The sequence below is a fragment of the Artemia sp. Qi Xiang Cuo genome, chromosome 20, assembly GCF_049724085.1.
Source record: "Artemia sp. Qi Xiang Cuo chromosome 20, ASM4972408v1, whole genome shotgun sequence".
NCBI lineage: Eukaryota > Metazoa > Arthropoda > Branchiopoda > Anostraca > Artemiidae > Artemia > Artemia sp. Qi Xiang Cuo.
This window is the reverse complement of record NC_142813.1, coordinates 33,918,223-33,939,983: the sequence shown is the minus strand read 5'-3', so window position 1 is coordinate 33,939,983 and position 21,761 is coordinate 33,918,223. Positions and strand designations below refer to the sequence as shown.

General features: G+C 38.4%; 1 protein-coding gene across 1 annotated transcript in view; it reads right to left on the bottom strand.

The window, feature by feature from the left end:
- Positions 1–285: 285 nt before the first annotated feature.
- Positions 286–21,761, bottom strand: part of BRWD3 (bromodomain and WD repeat-containing protein) — a 128,154-nt gene continuing 106,678 nt past the window's right edge. Inside the window, exons 18-20 of the mRNA XM_089106339.1 lie at positions 14,258–16,095; positions 9,934–10,145; positions 286–6,583 (exon numbers count right to left, since the gene is read on the bottom strand). Of these exons, the coding sequence (XP_088962465.1) occupies positions 5,733–6,583; positions 9,934–10,145; positions 14,258–16,095 (2,901 nt within the window). The 3' untranslated portion in view covers positions 286–5,732. The remainder of the gene's footprint in view (positions 6,584–9,933; positions 10,146–14,257; positions 16,096–21,761) is intronic.

The window sequence follows — 21,761 nt, the reverse complement described above, 5'->3', positions numbered from 1 at the left end:
CAAAGTTGGTCTTTCAGGCAGATCACCTGGGGTCATACCAAAAGCTGGTCGTTCCCCAATAGAATGGGAGGAGTTCATGAGAAAGGACTTATTAGAAATTGAAAGTTCATAGGAGAGTGTAAAGAGGGAAGCTCTGAATAGATTGGGATGGATGAGGAGAATGCGTAGCTATGTTGGCCTCGAGCGGCTTGGTCCTGCAGTGAGTTGCTAGTAGTTGTAGTAGTAATAACTGTAGAAACACGCACAAAATCAAGCTAAAATCTAATAAAGAAATGAAACAATGAGAAAACTGAAACTGTTTATTTCTTCGCTACACTTCTACACATTTCAAGGCAATTAAGATCACAAAGAAAATTAACCTAATTCGTGTACGTATATCTCCGAAGAGAATGCTAATGTCTACAAAATAACACAATTATAGGGAAAAACACGATTTCTTAGAAAAAAACTCATTACGGGCCTTATACGTACATAAAACAAGAACAAAATCCAAGCTTCTGCAAACGTGTTTTATAAAAAACAATATTAATAAAAAGTTCTAAGCTGAAATCACAAATTCTTGAGGTTTTGACAATTCATTCTTTTCGTCAACAAAAAGCTATATGATACTTTCCTCATTCAAACCCGCACACTCTATTTGTCAACTAAGTATTTAAACCTTATAAAAAGACCATATGTAAGGAATTTCATGCAGCATGTATTTTTTTTTTTTCAGATAAAACGAGTTAAGATTACTCGTTTGGGCGAAATCTTTTCAAGGAAAAAGCGGGATTTTCGGCTGCAGCCAGGACTATATACAGGATTTTTGTTCGGCTAGGGGTGGGGTCAAATAACTTTTGCGTGTGTAGGGGGTATCAAAAGTCTGTAGAAGATAGGGGCTTCCTTCCCATTAAATTTGTCTAACAGTGTCAAATAAGAGTGTTTTTACCTGTATATTTACTATCGATTTACGATTCACAGGAATATTTAGGTGCAGGGGTTGGATCCGGAACCCCCTCGCTATAAAGCCCTGGTAGCATTCGAAGTATCTAAAAAATCATCATATGGAAGAATCAGCATGAAAATTTCATACACGGGATACGGTCATCCGGACCATGCGTCGTACTCTTCTTCGAAAATAAGACTTTACTAATCCATTCATAAGAGAGCATTAAAATCTGTACCAGTTTCTAAACCCCTGGGTTAATCAAGTAGAAAGCTGAGAGGCCAGTTGCGGTGACTTGAAAGACATTGTTTCAAACCATAAACTTGAAAGAATGGCGGACAAACTGACAGATGGTTACCATTTTCAACGGTTATTGCTATTCGACTACCTGTTCGTACAAAGAAGAGTTTTAACAGATCCAAGGTGCAATATAAGTATTTTTGACATTAGAAGCTGCTATTTTTAACTATTTTTACAAGTGAAAAAACTACATAATGCAATTTTGAAAAAAATTAGAAACTTCTTTTCGAACCCCAACAATCCTTAAAACGGGGACAAAAAACTAAAGTTTCTCGATTTCAAACTATTAATCAATCATTCAATTTGACCACTCAAATTACATCTTTTGTGCATTATTACTGCCCTGTTCTTAGGTATTAACTCCGGTTGCAACGTCGGATTGACCAATTGATTCATTTATTTTTATTCGTTGATGCTTCTTTGATTCATTTATTTCTATTCGTTATCATTTATTTTTATTCGTTGATGCTTCCTGTAGTTGTAAGAAACTAGGGTAAATCAAGTACCCTATAATATATTTTGAAAAAATAGCATCAATTGATAAGGAATACTGACAGTGGCGTTAATAGGGGAGGTGGGAGACTGTGCTTCCCTAGATTTTAAAAATGCATTTTTGGAGTTATATTAATTTAAAAATTCCTTTTTTGGTTTAAATACTTTTTGCACTAACGCCGTAGAGAAAATACTTTCCAATTTGTTTTATTGCTGATGACTTGGATGAATTAATTTGTAGAACATTTGATAAGCTAATTTTATCTATCTCTTTAAACCTGGTATGAAATAAAAACACTGCGAGTAAAAAGTTACAAATGCCCCCCGTATCATATGTTCCCTTACTGTGTGCCAAACATCTGTAGTTTATACAAAAGTTCAAAAGGTAGCAAGAGACGAGCGAGCAAGGCAGAAATTTTATAGGAATTCTGTTTCCCTAGCAAGAAGCAAGAAACATTCTTAATAAGTACACACTTATACATGAAAATCCTATCGAGACCAGGTGCCTACACAATTCTGACAATACTTAGCAACTAAGCTTCACTATAAATAGAAAAAAAAATCGCAGAAGAGTAATGATGGCAAAGGTAGGTATCCAAAAGCATTTGGTTTGAATCGTGAAAACTGAAGTGGAACGTTCATTTTGCTCTTTATTAAGTGAAAGTAAGCAATTAATAAAAAATTTGGAAATTACTTAAAATACTAAGCACGCTGCAAATATTTACTCCAACTGATTCGCTCAAAATTACCCTCCCCCCCCCAGAGCGGTAAAAAAGGACAAGTTCCTCTCGAGAAAATAATGAAACAGTATAATCATGAAAAAAAAACACGTTTTTTAAGCCAACTTTTGAACAAATTCTATGGTACCCCCATCCTGAAATTTGGCCCGAAAAAAATTTCTATTTATAGAACCTTTTCATAGCCCGATTCAGGCAACAACCCCGTACTCCAGAAATTTTACTTGTCCTCAGCAAAAGTGCTGGTTATCCTCAAAACATACGGAGACACATCTTGCAGAGCATCCCATAGAGACATGAGACCAGAAGACATATTGATTTTTTCTCATTGGCAAGTTTTGAGACCTTATTCTGTCTTTCAAACCAAGATTTTCGACGACCATTATGCAAATCACCAATTAATTCTTTTAACTTAAATTATTAAATTACTAATTTCTCATCAAAATATTCTGCCCAAAGACACTACTCAAGTTCGTTTGGTTTAAAATGAAGCAGAACACCGAGGACACTTGACAGCATAACTTAACCGTGGTGAGTTCAGACGAGACTTAAAAGGAAGCTAATAAAGAGAAGCTCAAAATTCTGAATCTAATCATCAACAGCATTCTTATATTTACTGTAAATCCTTAGCAGTTCACACAATTTGACCTCAGACACCGGCATAGGCACAAACATGACAGACCAATTTGGAGCGATAGAAAATCATTAGATTAACAAAATTTTAGAAGTTCGAGGAGGGGCGACGATGAAGATAAATATTGTATTTTAATATATCAAGCAAATATACAATAGTTTACGATTTCTAAGGAAGAAAGACAAAGACGAGAGTATATTTTTGAGAGACAGATCAGGTCTCTCCCCCTTTTGATGATGTCTACATATATGAAAAAAGGCTAAATAGGATCACTATTTTTTTTTTTAAAGATGAACAACACTATGAAATTCAGCAGAGCAGTAGTCACTACTAAGAGTGCTAATTGATAAATACAAGAGCTTAAAACAGAAGAGCTTAAAAATACGCAAAAATCTAACCGATGACCATTCTTACGAGATGAGGTACTGAGTCACATAGGGATTAACTGTCACTTCTAAAATATCAAATCAAATCTTAATTTAATCCTTCTCTTATTTAAAAAGCTTCCTATAATCAAGTTCAAACACAGTTTAGGGGGAAGAACTCAGTCAAAACCGGCGGAACAGACCAAATGGATGGGTTATTGATTGACAGTGTCTTCCTTTGATGTCCAACTACGATATCAAAAAGGATTTAAAAATTGACTTCAATGGGATTGTAAATACGATGGTGTTGCCGATAAAGATTGTGAACGAAAAGTGATGATTCTATTAACCAACTGCAGAAATTCCTTGCGTAGGCTAGATAACTGTAGGCTAGGGTGTATATGGATCAAATTATTGTGAATATTGGTTCATTTACAAATTGCTGCTATTATTTAATTCATTGCCAATGCCAAGACACACTGCCTTTTTTTGTAACAAAGGCCATATCATATAGGAAAATAAAAGCAACTAAAATTAAAATTTTGGTAGGAGCCATTTGGCCTCAACCCTGCGTATTTGCCTACCGATAAATCGCACAAATTTTTAAATGCAGATATTCTAGCCATGACATAACAATTCGGCTCCAGATCTTACAAAAGGACAAAAACTAATCACAGATAATTTTCTTGAGTTTAATAACAAACTGAAAATATCTCACGTTTTGCATTTCATTTTAACATTACTGAAGTCATGCTGGAGATATTGAGGGTCTTCAACAGCTCTTGAGATTAGCTCTATTCTTCTGTGTCTATATGATAGTACTTGAGAAGCTACGCTGGCCGTGAATTTAGATTCATTAGCCTTCCAGGAGCAAAATAACAAAGAAATGAGTTTTGGAGAGAACTTCTAAGAATTTCTTGTCTAAGGCACAGACCATTCAAAATAAAAATATGCTTCCAATTTAAGCTAATTCCCGACAACTAGGCTGTTAAAAATTTAATTTGACTATGCAATTTTAGCATTTAAAAAAATAAATCCAAGAGACCCTGACAACCATGAGCACCCATACGCATAATTGCTAATTTACCAATGAAATTACTAAACTATAATTGATAAGTAGACAGCATGATTTTTAATGAAATCAATAAATTTTTTCTCATGGTACCCAATACGGCCAAAAGCTACAAAACATTTCAGCCGTGTTTGAAGAATTTGAAAACATACAGACAAAAATACAGCGGTAAGTCTCATAAAGATATTGACCTCAAATTTATGAACATTTGCTGTATAAAGAGTCAAAGATCCCGTCCCTATTGGGCCCCAATTTTCAACTTGCGTAGAAGGGGGGAGGGGGTGGCTAAAAAAAGTCTTTTCTCTGGTCCACCTATACGTTTTCGCAGTAAAAGCCTGTATGGGGCCCTCAATCTATTCACGGTCAAGTAGCGAGGTGAATCAAAAGATACTATGTGCTGCCGAGTGCCGAAGTTTGTTCTTGTAAATCAGAGATTTATCATTTACTCACTTGTATTACATAATACATTGCCAACGGTATCCAGTTGTGAATCTAGATACGTGAATAATGTATGTATAACCAGTAAGGGTTTGACGGTAAAACTTAAATGACGAACTACGAACATTGAAATATCTTAATTAAAAATTTGGATAAATTCTTTTTTTTAACTTAACACGACAAATTAACATCTATTACAAAGAGTATGGGGGACAGATAGAAGAAAATTTGGCGCTTCCAAAACGAATTATAAGCCAAAGTTTGAAACCTCAAACCAAAAAAAGTTTAAATCTTATGTATTAAAATATTCTACTAGAAATCCATAATTATTAGGATTCAACCCTGTAATTTTCTTGATACATAGAGATTTTTTTTTGTAACCATTTTCATTGATCACACGATAGACAAGGCTATGTTAATTGGAGAAAATATGGTAGTTTAAAAAAATGAACATGCACATATACCTATAGTGACCGTTGGGACGAAGCGGTATTTTTCTACTTGACCCAGTATAAACTAAAAATATAAATATATAAAAATAATACAACTAATAAGTTCATTAGGCTGATCTAATGATTTTTCCTGGTAACACTAAATGACATAACTTATTTTTCTTAGAGACAAACCTGAGTTTTCACTGTTGTCAATAACAAATAATCGTATCATGTCTTATTTGTCAAATTGTAAACCCTTTATTTTTTAGACTATCTCTGGGCTCAGGTCTTGCAAGCCTTCATAAGCACACATCTAAATATGGCCCTATGTGCTTTTATTCAGATAAGCCTAAAATTCTTGCTGTTGCTTTTCTAACTCTACCACGACTACTGACAGTAACAGCACTAAATTCTTCCGGAGACCCTTGGAGGCCACTGGATCTTCGTCTACTATTATATTCATCTGAGTCATAATTACACAGTCTTGAGTTTCGTCTCATCCTCCGACCGGATCGACGAACAGGAACACTTTCCTCGGACTCATTATCACTCAAGTCGCTTTCTCCGAAAAATTCGACCTTTTCTTTTTTAGGCACTTCTTCCTTCCTTCGACCACCTTTCATCTTCATGCTCCCATTCAGTTCTTTTGACTTTCTAGGTTTGGGTTTAGAATTCAAATGTGCTTCAAAATCACTATCTTGTTCGTATTTCAGCACACGCCTTGGAGCAAGACAAGAATCGCTTTCTTCACTTTCAACATCATTTTTCTTTGCTTTCAGAAGACCATTCCTATTTCGTAGTCTGCAACTGTTTTCATCGTCACTATTTAGGGGGGATACTGGTCGGGATCGGGTACTTCGTAACGGTCTTCCGCCATTCCGGTTCACTGGCATATCTGGTATCTCGCTGTTAGTATCATCATCACTATCAAACATAACATAGGTTTTTTTCCCTCTAGTATTTGTTCTTAAAGATTTCCTAGAATCTTCTTCAGATTCATCACTAGGAAAGGGCATCGATACATCTTTTCTGCTTCTCTTGCTTCGTTTAGAAAGTGGCAATTCACTTTCACTATTTTCAGCACTCAATATATTGTCAGGAAATTTTCGAGTACGTTTATTTCTAGTTTCCACATATTCAGGTGAAGCTTCCAAACGAAGTCGCTTTTTTCCAGAAGAGGGCGGACCTGTAAAATTTATAAAATGTAACAAAAAAAAAAATATAATAAAACTTCATACACTTCAATAACAACATTAAGAATTCTTAAACTTTCTTCCCTCTTGGAATCAGCAGATATTTTTAACATTTTTTCCTTCGAAATCATATTTTTGGGACATAGGGTTTAAACTTCCTCTAACAATCATATGGCAAGGTTCAACGTGTTTTTCAACAGTTAAAAAGAAAGTTTGAAAGAATAGAAACATAAGTCTAAAAACCCCAATTGGAATATTGTAAGCTATAGTGATGACGGTGGTCGGGCAAGGTTGTGACATGTGGTCACTCCAAAAGACGGCTGAGGATTTGTTAGATGTTTCCGATAGGAATTTCCTCCACATCACTTTGGACATGCTCTGCAACTGAAAGATGACAGATAGCAAAAGAATGTCCTTTACAACCAATCATCTAGGACCAAACGAAAAGCAGGTCGTCCCCGAATTGGGTGGGACAAAGTAGTAAGGAATGATTTAAGGGGGATTGGAACTTCTTGGGAGGTCATAAAAAGGGAGACTTTAAATAGATTGGGATGAAGGAGGAGCGTGTATAGCTTTGTTGGCCTCAAGTGATTCGGTGCTGCAGTGAGGGGTTAGTAGCAGTAGTAGCGGTAATATATCTACTACCACGAATCCGAAAAAGGGCGTAGAATCTTGTATAGAACAGTAGTATAATATACTTGAAAAAAAAAGGCAATGACCAGAAAAAGAAACAAAAAAAAAGAAAAAGAAAAAAAAGGCAAAACAAATAAAGGGTCAGACAAAAAATTGAATAAAACAAATCACTCAAAACAACATTAGAAAAAAAAATCGACATATAACACTATGACCAGTCTTGGGCATGACCCGTCTCGGCAGGGCTATTGTGTAGCCTAGGATTCCTATCTAGCCTACACAAGGATCCCCAAACGAATTAGCCGTGCAAGATTCCTAATACTAAGAAAACACCGCTTTCGGGACAAGTATCCACCCACAGCTCTTCCCCTTCATTCTTTTCAAAAGCTTTCTTTCTCGAATTCCTTAACCCTTTACACTACCCAAAAAAGTGCAAAAATTCTCCATCCACTTTTCACACAATAGAAAACTGTAAGGGCCACTCTTCATTTTAACTCTTCTCAAGTATCTTCTTCTCCCAGCAAGGGCCATAAAATTATCTATACAAGAATGACCCAATCAATTTCATCCCTAGACAACCCAGCTATAGAATATACCTCCTCTCCCCAGGTCTCTTTTACCCTAGAACCAAACAGGTCGTGGTAGCGAACTGTAAGTAAGGAGCGATGCGGCTCAATAGTGACCAAAATTCTAAGAAACAGATTCTTGGTAACAATGGATACATCGAAATAGCCGAATTTTGATGCTTATTTAGAATATATAAAATTCATTTAGTTTAATGTTACTCATCAAAAGTTACGGGTCTGAGAGAATTTAACCAATTGGAGGAAATACCCCCAAAACATCAAGCGATATTAATGAAAATAACACCATCAGATTCAGCATATCCGAGAACCTTACTGTAGAGGTTTCGAGTTCCTATATACGAAAATCTGAAATTTTACATTTTTTTTTTGTTTGTTTTTCCCAGGGCTGATCCTATCGATTCAGTTATCCTAGAAGATCGGGAGAGGACTCATTTGATCGGAAATTAAAAGTGCCAGTGCCCTTTCTAAGAGACCAAAAATAAAGGAGGGCAGTTAGCCCCCTCCCACGCCCATTTTTTCCCAGTTTTCCGACCAAAATTTTAAGATGACCATTTTATCCAGCAGAGTCGAAAGATCTAATAACAATGTCTTTGAGGATGACTTGACCCCCTAAAGCCCCGGGGAAGGGGTACAAACTATGAGCTCCGTTCATTGTTCATTGTTTACATATAGCATTGGTTATTGGGAAGTATACAGATACCACTCGGGAAGGGGGGGGGGGGGTGCGGAAGAGAATCTTTCCATGGAGGAACTTATAGTGGGGAAGGGATTTTCCATGGAGGGGAGCTGGATTTTCCCGCCATAATTAAAAAAAAAGAAATTAATTTTTTTTCCAGCTGTAAGCAGGAGCAACGTTAAAACTTAAAACAAAAAAAAATTATCATGAGTATGAGAAGGGTTTCCCCCTCCTCAATACATCGCTCTTTATGCTAAAGATTTTATTGAACTTTTAAAAAAGCTTATTATTCTAATTAAACGGCCCTTGTGCTTCATGAGTCATTCTTGAATATTTGGAACAAAAAGTGAAACCTTAGCGTAAAGAGCGAGGTAGTGAGGATGGGACAGCCTCCCTCATATTCGTAACAATTTCTGTTTGTTTTAAGTTTAGATGTTGTTCCCTACTTTCAGTTGAAAATACTTGTTTTTTTTTTAATTAATACAAACCAAAAGAGACAGTTGTTAAAATCTGGCCCACTCACTTCTGAGTTTCCCGAAGAACTAAAACTGAAAATGCCGGTTTGAACACCTCTCCCACTTCCCGGAACATTAATATTACCTGACATTCCACAAGAATCCAAAATTATCTTAACCTGCCCCATCCACGAATTTTTCTTCCGTCCAACAGCAATTCCACCAATGCTTCCCTGACAAGCCTATGCTTCTCCAGCCTATCCTACTTATTAAAAACACAATTTCCTAACCTGGGGATCTGTCCTATTTCCCTTATTTTCAACTAATTTTAAAATGCTTACACCTCTTATCATCTTTTATTAACCCCCATCCTTAGTGTAAATAAACTCATCAACAACAAACATTTTATCCTGTAGATATACCTCTAGATATGCAAGAGCCTCTGTAGGTTTTTTTCTGAGTCAGCCAACAGGACAACGTCATCACCGGACAATAGTGCAAAGAACTGCGTCAAATTAAGTTATATAATACTAGAGCCTGGTTTTACACAAACTTTCCCATTATATAATTCAGATACAGTGAAAACAATCTCACGGAAAACCGTGCAATCTTGCTGTACTCCAAGTCTACTTATAATAGCTCTAAAGAGAAATTTCCCAGCCCTTACTACCATCTTAAAAACAAATAAATATGAAGCATAAAACGTCTCGGAAGGCCTGAATTCAATATTCTCTTTAATAATAAATCCCTCGCAACCTCATCAAACGATTCCTTAAGATCTAGAAACGCAGAACCGTAATTAACTAATGAGTCTACTATAAAAAATGTGAATCTAGTATATATCTATGGTATTCCTAATAAATGCCCATTCCACAAGTTAGCATTTTAGCCTGCATTTACGATATATAGGCAACAATTTCACAACGTAGATTCTGTTTTTTTATTACTCTCTGTGTATAACGTCAACATTCTTGGGGTTTCATATAACTTACATTGACTATTGTTAATCCTCGATGGTCCAGGCTCACCATTATGGAGGTTCCAACTTGTACTCCGCATGGAAGATGTAAGAGCAGGAGTATTAGATCTAGAAGTACTGCTCTCACCGTCATCAAGTAGGTGACGCCAACGCTGCTCTCGATTTGCTCGGAGCGTATAGCCTGATCTTGAGCTTGCGTCTCCTGCATTAGCATTTCTCCTCCCTCTGTATTAAGAAAAGCGAGCATTATTTTTTTTTTAATAAAAGTATCTTTGAGTTAATATAAAGTATATAAGTATGCATAAAGTATAATAGCATTTCTCCTCCCTCTATAATAACAAAAGTAAGTAGTATTTTTGAAAATATGCTATTTTGACATTTTCCTATTTTTAATATTGCTTAAATTTTCCAAGTTTTCGCAAGACAATCTGAAAAAAAAACAAAAAAAACAAAAACAAACATAGCTTAGACCTCTACCTATTTAACACGGTATTTTCAGTTTAACAAAACAACTTAGGTAAAATAACTTTCTGTAATTTAGACGCACAGTCAAGACACACTCAGAATACCCTCTTAGTCTGTTAAAAGGTTTTAGCGTTCACGACGTAATGATGGGATATTTGAAATCGGAATAGAATCTGTAATAAAGGAAGGTGTTTTTTTCCATGAAACAATCACTTCCGATACCATTGGATGGTTTAAATCAGCTACACAGCGTTCACTGTTTTGTCATTTCAAACGTCTGTGGCAAGTTAAATACATGATATATGAATTGAAAAAGTTAAAAAGGACAGAAAATGTTCAACTTTCTAAAAAAATTCATAGTTTATTTAAAAATTTAATTTTCTTAATTTCTTTCATTTCTTAAAAAAAAATCAACAATCTTGAGAAGGTCATAGTGATGTTTTACAGGGCAAGCAACAAGTCTGAATTTAATACAAGCGAGCTTTTAATAGTGAGACACAACACTAAAAAAAAGCCAGTTAATATCAGGCAGTCGAGTTGATGTGTACAAGACATATTGTAGCGTAGTTTTATCCTTCTTTATATATACCACTTTTAATAATAAAAAAAAATGCCCTAATAGCCCTCTTCATTAATCTATATTGCAGTAACAAGCTCTCTATCTCGTAGTTTGACAAAACTGCACTCAAGAGCCTGTATTAGATTTATAAATATTTTGAAGAGGACAGAGAAAAAAAAGCTTAGGACACGTCTTAAAATATGCTAAATGAAGTATTCTTTTTAAATTATGTTTGTATTATCTAAATGTGAACCTTGTGCTATGTGAACTACTACTACTAACAACTCAAAGGAACACAAATTTGTTTGAAGTAAACAAATCTACGTCTGCTCTTCCTTCATCCCAATCTAATTCAAAGCCTCCTTTTTTACACCCTCCCAGGAAGTTCTCATTTGGTTCAAATCTCTCCTTATGACGTCCTCCCACCCAAGAGGAGGACGAACTGCTTTCCGTTTAGCCCTAGACGGTTGGCCGAAAAGAACAATCTTCGGCAATTTGTCATCCTTCAACCGCACAACGTGCCCTAGCCATCTCAACCTTTATATCATTATAGCCCTAGAGAGCGGTATTGAACCACATTTATCGTAAAGCCTATTGTTTGAAATACGGTCAGTCAGCCGGGTACCCAGAAAAATCCTTGAGCAATTTCTCTGGAAAACATCTAGTAAGTCTTCATGCGCTTTTCGGAGCGCCCATGCTTCAGAGCCATATTTGACCACTGTCATCACTGTACCTTCCAATAATCTAATCTTAGTTTGCAGACTTATCCTCCAATTCTTCCAAACTTTATTTTACTGTAAAAAAACACCCTGAGCCTTGGCTATTCTACTTTTAATATCTTCACTGCTCCCACCATTTTTACTAATAATACTACCAAGGTAAGTGAAGCTGCCCACCTCATAAATCTTTTCATTACCCAACGTCATCTTTTCATCTTCACTTATTCCTAGCCTTACTGACTTAGTCTTCTTAAAATTAATTTTCAAACTTATTCTAGCACCCTGAACTCGCAAAAACTCAAAAAGTTCATTCATTTTGCTCAAACTTTCCGCATAATCTAAGTCCAGGACACTTTTTCCTCCCCATTTGATTCCGTAGTCTCCCGTTGCCTTTCCTGTGCTCCTTAAAACAAAGTTCATCAAAATGATCCATATAAAGGGGGATAGAGCACAACCATGCTTAACTCCTGATTTAATACAAAACCAGCTGCTAACCTCATTTCCTATCTTAACCGCAGCAGTGTTATTCTTGTACATTGCACAAATCAGTTTAATGTATTTGTCTGGTATACCATACAAGGATAAAACCTTTACTAAAACTCTTCTATCAACAGAATCGAACGCTTGCTCATGATCTATAAACCTGAGGACCAAAGGTGTTTGACAACTTAGGCACTTCTCAATTATTAACCTAAGAGTGAAAATTTGGTCGACGCATCCTCTACCTTTTCTAAAACCGCACTGTTCTTCTCTTCAAACTTTGTCAGCGGCATCTCTCAGTCTAAAAGTATCATATTACTAAGCAATTTGCTACCTACAGAGACCAGACTAATGCCTCGATAATTACCACACTCACTTTTATCACCTTTCTTATAAAGTGGCTTAATCAAGGTTTTCCTAAAATCGTTAGGTACTTTTCCTTTTTCAAAAATAATATTCATAATCTTCAGTAACTTATTTCTAACCTCAGAGTCACGATATTTAAGAAACTCATTTACCATCCTATCAGCACCTGGAACCTTATTATTTTTTAATCCTTTTAGTGCTGTCACTAATCCTTCCTCATAAAAAAAATCTTCCTTCACATCCCAGGTATCACTAACTTTTCCATTTTCCTCTATATCTTTTCCTGCAACTCTATCTCGGTTTAGCAAATTCTCAATATGTTCTGCCCATCTCTCTTTAATTCGTTCCTTATCGCTAATTGTGGGCCCATTCCTATCTTTGACTGGGCCAAGTCCGGATTGACTATTCCCTCTCAATTTATTAACATGCCAGTACAATATTAAACTATTATGCCGTCTAGCTTCATCTTCCAGATCCTGGGCAATTTTATCCATGGCTTCCATTTCACACCTCCTTTGTTCATATTTTAATGCTTTCTCCACTTTCTTTACATTCCTTTTGTTATTCAAATGATTTATCACTCAGATGATTTTTGTACAAGTCCTTTCTCCTTTCTATTAAACATAAAGCTTTTTCACTAATATTCTTAGCTGCAGTCCTATCTTTTTCCCCAAGACACCTTAAGCAACTTGACAAATTGTTTTTCTAGGATTATTCTAACTATCTTCCACATTGTCAAATTTTAGACTCTAAAGTTTAGTAATCAACTGTTCCTGGAAAGTTTCTCTAAAATTATCATCCTGGAGTCTACCAACATCATAACTTCCCGGGAGGTAGTTACCCTTCTGAAATTTGAGCTTTAAATTAACCCTTGACACTACTAGATGGTGATCTTTACTTTAACATCAATAACACCACTCCTGTATACCCTAGTATCCTGTATTGATCCTGCCAGTCTTCGGTTTACTATAACATAATCAATAAGGTTTGCTGTCTTACCATCACGTGAATACCATGTTAACTTATGAGCCATTTTATGACCAAATACCGTGTTGGTTATAACTTGATTGTTATACCTACAAAATTGCAAGTCTGTATCCATTACTGTGCTCTTTTCCTACACCAAATTTACCTAGGCTAGGATACCATCTATCCATATTTCTACCGACCAGGGCGTTAAAATCTCCTAGAAAAAAACATCATATTTCTACCTTGGACCCTGTCTATTTGCTCCTGTAACTGTAAGTAAAATTCATCTGAGTCACTAGTATCTCCATTAGTCGGTTCTACAGGGGCATATATTACTATCACTGATACTTTGAACTTTTTAGTCATAAAATGAGCCATTAATATTTTATTATTAATACCTTCCCAGCCTAAACAAGACATAGCAGCTTCCTTATTCATCATGAGCCCTACTCCCTGTCTATGTACCCCATCCTTCCTGCCTGAGTAAAAAAATTCTATATCACGCAATTTCAGGCTTCCTACCCCTGGGATATGAGTTTCTCAAACTGCCAATAAGTCCAGTTCGAATCGTCTGAATTCGTCAGTCAAAATATCGATACGATGGTCATTTTTTCAACGTCGTAACATTCCAAGTTATATGAACCATAAGACCTAACAAAAGACACAAAAAACCTAAATTGTAAGGGTGCTATATAAACTCTGACACTTTGTCAGCCGCAAAAATAAACTTATTTTTTTTAGAAAAGTAGATAAAAAAGGAAACATAAAATAAAAAATACCTGAATGTAAAGGGCGAGCTAATACTCTCTACAGTTCCAGCTGCAGTGCGACTGAAACCAGTTGCGCCTTCCTCTTCTCGTTCTCTTCCTGGCCGGTCAGTCATTGTTGTCTGGAGCCTTCTCCATTCTCGGCGAACTGCAGGGTTTTCTGGCTCCAAGGTGGGAGGCTCCGAATCTTCTTTGTTTGCCCGTGTAGATCGTGTTTTATGCGGAGTAGTACTTTTTGAGCCAGACCTTCTAATCTTAGTACGAGTTCGTTCCTCACTAAGCAACGAAGCTCTCCAGTCTTGAAGTATTTCTTTCATGTGATTCTCAAACATGGCTGACAAACGGATGGTCATTGAGTATATCCTAGACTTTTTATTTTGATTATAAAGTCTAGAATTCTGAAAAACTTGCCGAACATCTTTATTAAAATCAGCAGGGTTTTGGTAGGCATTATTATCAACCTTCGACTTCACTTGGCTCAAATCCATTGGCTCTTTAATGATCTGATGATAGTCAGGGTATTGTTCAGCATTAACAGGGTATTTGAAAGGATCAGCATCAGCATGATTCCACAAACGGTACAATAGCTGCTGAATTTTAGCTTTCCAATTATAACCATTCGCTTCTGATTTAGAATCAACCATTTTCTTCAGCTTCGGTGGAGCTAATTGACGCGAAGGTCCTTCACCAAGCTCACGCGTAGAACCTTCACCAAGATCACTCCGAACTGGCCTTTTCTTTTGATCACTATTTTTACAGTCATTGACAAGCTGATGGTAAACAATGGTAGGGTTTGGGCAGTCAACATTACGTATAATCTCTAAAAGTAGATCTGTGATAATATTGGCTGTTTTGACTATTCTGCTCTTCGGCTCATTGTATTTAGCGGCATTAGCAGCAATGAATCGAACATCAAACTGAAGGGATGCCTTCCTTCTATAGAATCTATTTTCAACTCTTCTCTTGATTAATGATATGTCAACTGGATAAGGAACTACTTCAGCGTAGTCTGGATAGGCAGTGAGATCAACTGGAGCAGAAAATGGCTCTGCGGCAGATAGAGTCATCATTTGACGAATCAAATTGGCAATACGGTTACATTCACTATCTCTACTTGAATTAGACCACTCATCCAGAGTGGATTGATACACATCTTCCTCGTGAGGAAGTAGAAGCATTCCATCAGACACATTTTCTGATCGCCTTCTTGGATCAACTGGCTCAATATCCCAAGGACTAATTGTGTCCTCAGTCCCATCATTCCATCGTACTTTATAACATAGGAACAAGGAATCTGGATATATGTCTTCAAAGGGCTGATGGCCTATCACAGTCCCTTCGTACCAGCGACCCTCAATAGCGCACCGATAATGATCCCCAGGTCTCCAATCCCTCTGAACAGCAGCGTCGTAAACTTGTTTTAGAACTAAGAAGTCAATAACATGCTTCATATCATGATACTTAACAAGAAATGTTTCACCAGTCAAGGTATCAGTTCCTACATCGATAATTCCAAGTTTGAGGGAACACAACCTTGGTGGACGAATTTCATATTTTATTCCGAGAACCCGCACTAATTCTTGTTCTCTGATGGTTGTGTTAAACCAGGGTAACGACCTAGGAGCAAGATCATAGAGTTTTTTCTCCCAAACAAATTTTGCATAGATCTCGTGACCTTGCCTAAAATACATCACAATATCGCCGATTTGCGGATGGTAAGGAGAGCGCTGAGGACGGGCCTCTGACAGCCAATCTGAGGGGAGATACGCTTCATCAACAGCGACACTTGTACTCGGCTCACCTTGTTCTGTAGATACTTCTGCTACGGCAAGAGATGCGTTGCGAGCAGCCTGAAAAGAAGAGTAGTTTGAATTTATTCCTTGATCATTCAACCAACAATCAAAGCATTTTTGCTTTTTTAACAGGTCAGCGGTATCTAAATTAAAAAATAATTAAACAAAGAAACATACCATTATTAACTCACTACTGAGACACGATACGTGCAAATATTTCTACTCGAGATAATCTGCTTGAAGCCAACCCCATTTGGAGCTTCAATTATCCAGCCGTGATTATTCATAAGGTGTTAAAAATAAAATCAAGTATAAAATCAACGTTTGTTGTCTGTCAGAAACGAGACTTAATGATGTTCTGTCCAAAAAGTTGACCGTTTCCGAATCTGACTCATTCCAGTTCTATAACTCGGGTCCCAATGATGGTTCCGGCCAGCAAGGAGTTGGGTTCCTAATAGACGGTCCTACTGCATCATGCGTCACCTTTTGGGAGCCAGTGTCACCAAGGATCGCCATGATCAGACTGAGAGGCCACATTAGCCACATAACCATAATCGCCGTGTACGCTCCGATAAGGGACAGTAGTGACGCAGTCAAAGATGCCTTTTGTTATGACCTACAAAGAATCATCGACAAGACACCAAGGCGTGACATGCTCTTTGTAGCTGGAGACTGGAACGCCTGGCTTGGCAGAGTAGACCCCGATACAACAGCAGTTATTGGCCGCCACACCGTTGGTGACAGATGCATCAATGGAGAAAGGCTTTTACAGCTAGCCAGATACAACAACCTATGCGTCACAAACACTCTCTTTGAGCACAAGAGACTCCACCTCGTTACATGGCAATCGAACGACGACGTAACAACAGCCCAGATCGACCACATCTTAGTCAGCAGAAGATGGAGGAGCTCCTGCACAGATGCCCGGGTAAACAGAGGAGCAGACACAGGATCTTTAAATGGATCCGACCACTATCTCCTTACTTGCAAAGTCGGTCACCGCCTTAGTAGGCAGAAGCGACAGAAGGCAGGGAAGCGCTTCGATGTTTCGAAACTTAGATGCCCAGAAATCAAAGCCGACTTCAAGTTAAAGCTAAGCAACCGGTTCGAAGCCTTGAATCGTCTCTCACTCGTCGATGAAGAATGGGCACAGATAAAAATTGCGAAACAGGACGTAGCTGAGGAGGTGCTTGGCCACACAAAACAAAAACAGCGAGCCTGGATCTCTGACCACACCATAGAACTAGTTGAGAAGAAGCGACCCCTCGTGGGAGGTGCAAAAGAACCCTTAAAATTAGCCCGCAAAGCAGTTAAACAGTCACTGAAACGGGACAGAGAACAGTACTGGTCAGATCTGGCTAATGAGTTGGAACAAGCGTCCAAGAGTAATAACAGCAGGAAAACGTTCAAACTACTGAAAGAAGCAACAGGAAAAGCTCCTGTAACGGTTGACACACTGAAAGATAAGTCCGGAGAACTCATCTGAACAGAAGAAGGACGCATGGAACAATGGCGAGAGCATTTTTCTTAGCCACTGAACCCTGTCAAACCCCCCTGCGATCTACCTGTCTTCTCGAGTGCTGCTAGAGAGCCCTACGCAGTAAACCTTGATCCGCCAAGTATTGCGGACGTACAAAAAGCACTGAAGTGCATGAAAAACAATAAAACTCCTGGAGAGGATGGGATCCATTCTGAAATGTTCAAGTCCTCACCAACTCTACTATGCCACCTAACCAATCTTTCGTCCAGGTGTGGACGACGAAGACCTTCCCAAAAGACTGGAAAGTATCAGTCCTCGTTCCGCTATAAAAAAAAGGAGATAAGGCCATTTGCGGAAACTATAGAGGTATCTCCCTGATCGACCATACCATGAAGATCTTCTGCGTAATACTTTTGAATCGATTTAAAGACGCACGTGACAAGTTAACCCGTCCTGAACAAGCTGGCTTCAGACCAGGCAGAGGCTGTCTAGAACAGATATTGACGATTCACCTCATCCTTCATCAATAAATCAGGTTTCGTCTACCCCTTCTCATCGCCTTTATTGACTTTGCAGCTGCCTTCGACTCTCTCATCAGAGAGGAGCTCTGGACAATTATGGCTAAAGACGGTGCGCCACAGGAGATCATTGAGATACTCCGAAGTGCGTATAAGGACACTGAGACTTGCGTCCGTGTTTCCGGCAATGACACCCCTAAGTTTCCAGTGGAGTTTGGGGTAAAGCAGGGATGCCCCCTTTCGCCTATGTTATTCAACTACGCGATAGACTGGATCATGTATAATGCAATGAGAAACCACAGCGGAATAGTCTTCGGACAAATAGCTGGTTTCCTCCAGCCCCTGACAGATCTGGACTTCGCAGACGACGTTGATGAGCTGGAAACTACCGCCGACAGCTTACATGGCATGATCGACGATAACTATGAGGTCTCAAAGCGCATCGGACTGGCCATCAGCGGCGCAAAGACTGAAGTATTGGCTCTCAACCAACCTGCTCCTTGCCAAGTTACCCTCGACAGTGAGCCAATAGAAAGCGTTGAGGAATTCAAATACCTTGGCTCTATCATAAAACCAGATGACGGAGCTGAAAGGGACATCTCTGCCCGCATAGCAAAAGCCTGGGGAGTCTTTACTAGTCTGAAAAAAGCATTATGGACCAGTCGGGAGATCTCAACCAAAACAAAGTCAGACTCTATGTTGCAACTGTTCGAGTAGTACTACTGTATGCTTGCAAGAAATGACTGATCAAGGCTGAAGACGCCAGAACTTTAGACGTGCTCGACCACCGCTGCCTTCGTTACATCCTCCGCATTAAGAGATGGGACAGGATTTCCAATAGTGAAGTAAGGACTCGCTGTGGCCAATCAGAAGAGCTATCGCTTATCATTAAAGACGTCGCCTGAAGCTCCTCGGCCACACATTGCGCCGTCCCGAAGGCACGATATGTCGAGACGTCCTTGTCTGCGAACCAGCCCCCTCCTGGAAACGTAAACCAGGAGGATAAAAGAAAAATTTGTGGCAAAAATTCAAGGAGGACCTGGAACCGTGGGGAGGATTCAGGAGACATGGTCGGAGATGGGACAAAGACTGGCTGAAGATCACCGGAGAAGCTGCAGCCGACAGGTCCAAGTGGTCGTCGGAAGTCATCCCAAGATCCTTTGGTGCCGGGCAGGACAGTTCATCGTCTGGTTCCCGCCGAAAGTAAAGTAAACTAAGTAAGTAAGTTAAGCAACGTGCTTAGTGAAATTGAGAACATTACCCCACAACTGTAAGCTAAATTTGTAAGTGAACTGATTGCTCCAAGCAGTTTTTAGTATTCGTTTTGGTTTTCAAGACATTTAAAGATTGGTGATTTTTGCAAAAAGTCTTTTTTGTCATTTGTAAAAACAGCTATAAGTTAGTTTTTCATATCAAAATCGTTTCGCTTAATCTCAGGGTTCTACCCTTCTTGCATGAACAACGGGTCTTCAAGATTGGAGACAAGGCACTGACGTTACCTATTCATGCCAAATAAAAGTAAAAAACCACAACATTTCTTCATTTTTTTCTTCTCTGAAAAATTTACTTTTTGTTGCATGAGGCATTTAGAAATATTGCAGCTGTATTCGAAGCCTAAAAATTCAATCCTTCAAGGGAACAACTAGGTTTTTTATACCCTTCAGTGCTCAATATATATCATCCCTAGGGATACACATTGTCAAATAAGACCTTTAAAGCCAGCTCAGTTAATTTTTCAGTTAAGGGCACCCCATAAGGTTTGTGACTGCTCTAACAGAGGATTTCAGCCGACTGACTATGAATATTTTCTGCAAGAAACAATTTAAATTAAATTGCGCAAGCAGCACAAATAATTAATCAGAAAAATGCATATCCTTTTAACTTATCATGTTTATAGTGAAAGAAAGATACATTTCAGAGATTAAGGATTACATATTGTGCTTTTTGGCCCACCATACGGAGCCAAATGAAAGCAGGTCGTCCCCGAATTGGCTAGGAATGGGCCAAAAGGAAGGATATGAAGGAAATTGGAACTTCATGGGTAGAGGTTAAGAGTGAAACCTTGAATAGAATGTGGTGGAGAAGGAGCACGCGCAGTTCTGTTAGCCACAAAGGGCTTGGTGAAGCAATGAGCTGTTAGCGGTAGTAGTAGTTGTATTTGGTTGGTATATCTCTGCCATTATTTCATCATTATGCTATAAAATTTGTCATTGGACGACTTTGTTGACTTTACAGAATAAGTTAAACAAATTTTAACTTCTTTTGAATTGTAACAAATAATTATAAAATAATGCAGAATAACTTTATTACCAGAGGCAACGCTATAGCGAGGCCTATAGTAAAAGCCATACGGCTTCAATGTTTTATTATTATTTTGTTTCCCCACAGGCACTTCATATGGAAGGGGTCGTCGCATAAGCTTCAAAGGGGGCTTATTCGACTGGAAATCAAGTTCTAGTACCCTAGCCCCCCCCCCCTACAGCCTTCTTTTCGCAAATACATCCGATAAAGGTTTTGAGATAGCCACTTTGTTAAAATAGTTCAAAGATCATATAACAAAACTCCGGTGTTGACACAAGCCCCCAGGGCCAAGGGCAGGCGCTGTAAGTTATGCCCAGGTGGCATATATGGTTCTTATGGAAGGAATGCTCGTACTAACTTCAGAAACGGCTTATTTGATTGGAAATTGAAAGTTCTAGTTCACTTTTCAAGATTCAAAAGAGATCGGAGGGTAACCAGCCCCCTCCCCATGCCCTTCTTTTCCGAATTGCGTTTGAAAAAAATCTAATATAGCCATTTTGTTTAAAATAGTCCAAAGGTCATATAACAAAAACTCCGGTGTTGACACAACCCCCCAGGGCCTGGGGGCAGGCGTTGCAAGTTACGCCCTGGGGGAATATATGGTTATGGAAAAGATGCTCGTATAAACTTCAAAGAGGGCTCATTTGGTTGGAAATTGAAAGTTCTAGTTCAGTTTTTAAGAGTAAAAAAAGATCAGAGGGTGACTACCCCCCCCCCCTCCGCCCCTTTCCCCTCAAATGCATACGCTAAAAATTTGAGATAGCTATTTTGTTAAAAATAGTTCAAAGGTCAGATAAAAAAAACTCCGGTGTTAATGAAATTCGTTTTCAGTAAAGCGCCAATGACGCAATAGTTCACTTTTTAAGAATAAAAAACCGTCAGAGGGCAACTACCCCCCCCCCTCCACGCTCTTTTTTCCTCAAACACATCCGATAAGAACTTTGGGATAGCCATTTTTTTTAAATAGTTCAAAGATCATGTATCGAAAACTCCAGGGTCGACACAACCCCCCAGGGCCTGAGGGCAGGTGTTATAAGTTACGCCCTGGGGGAGTATATGGTTCTTATGGAAGTGATGCTCGTACAAACTTCAGAGAGGATTCATTTGATTGGAAATTGAAAGCTCTAGTTCAGTTTTTGAGATTCAATAGAGATTGGAGGGCAACTAGCCCATCCCCATGCCCCTTTTCCCCCAAATGCATCCGATAAAAATTTTGAGATAGCCATTTTGTTAAAAATACTTCTAAGGTCGGATAAGAAGAACTTCGGTATCGATATAACCCTCCAGGGCCCAGGGGCAGGCGTTCTAAGTTATGCTCTAAGGGCATGCATGGTTTTTATGGAAGGGATGCTCGTATAAGCTTCATGGAGCGCTCATTTGATTGGAAATGAAAGTTCTAGTTCACTTTTTAAGAGACAAGAAAT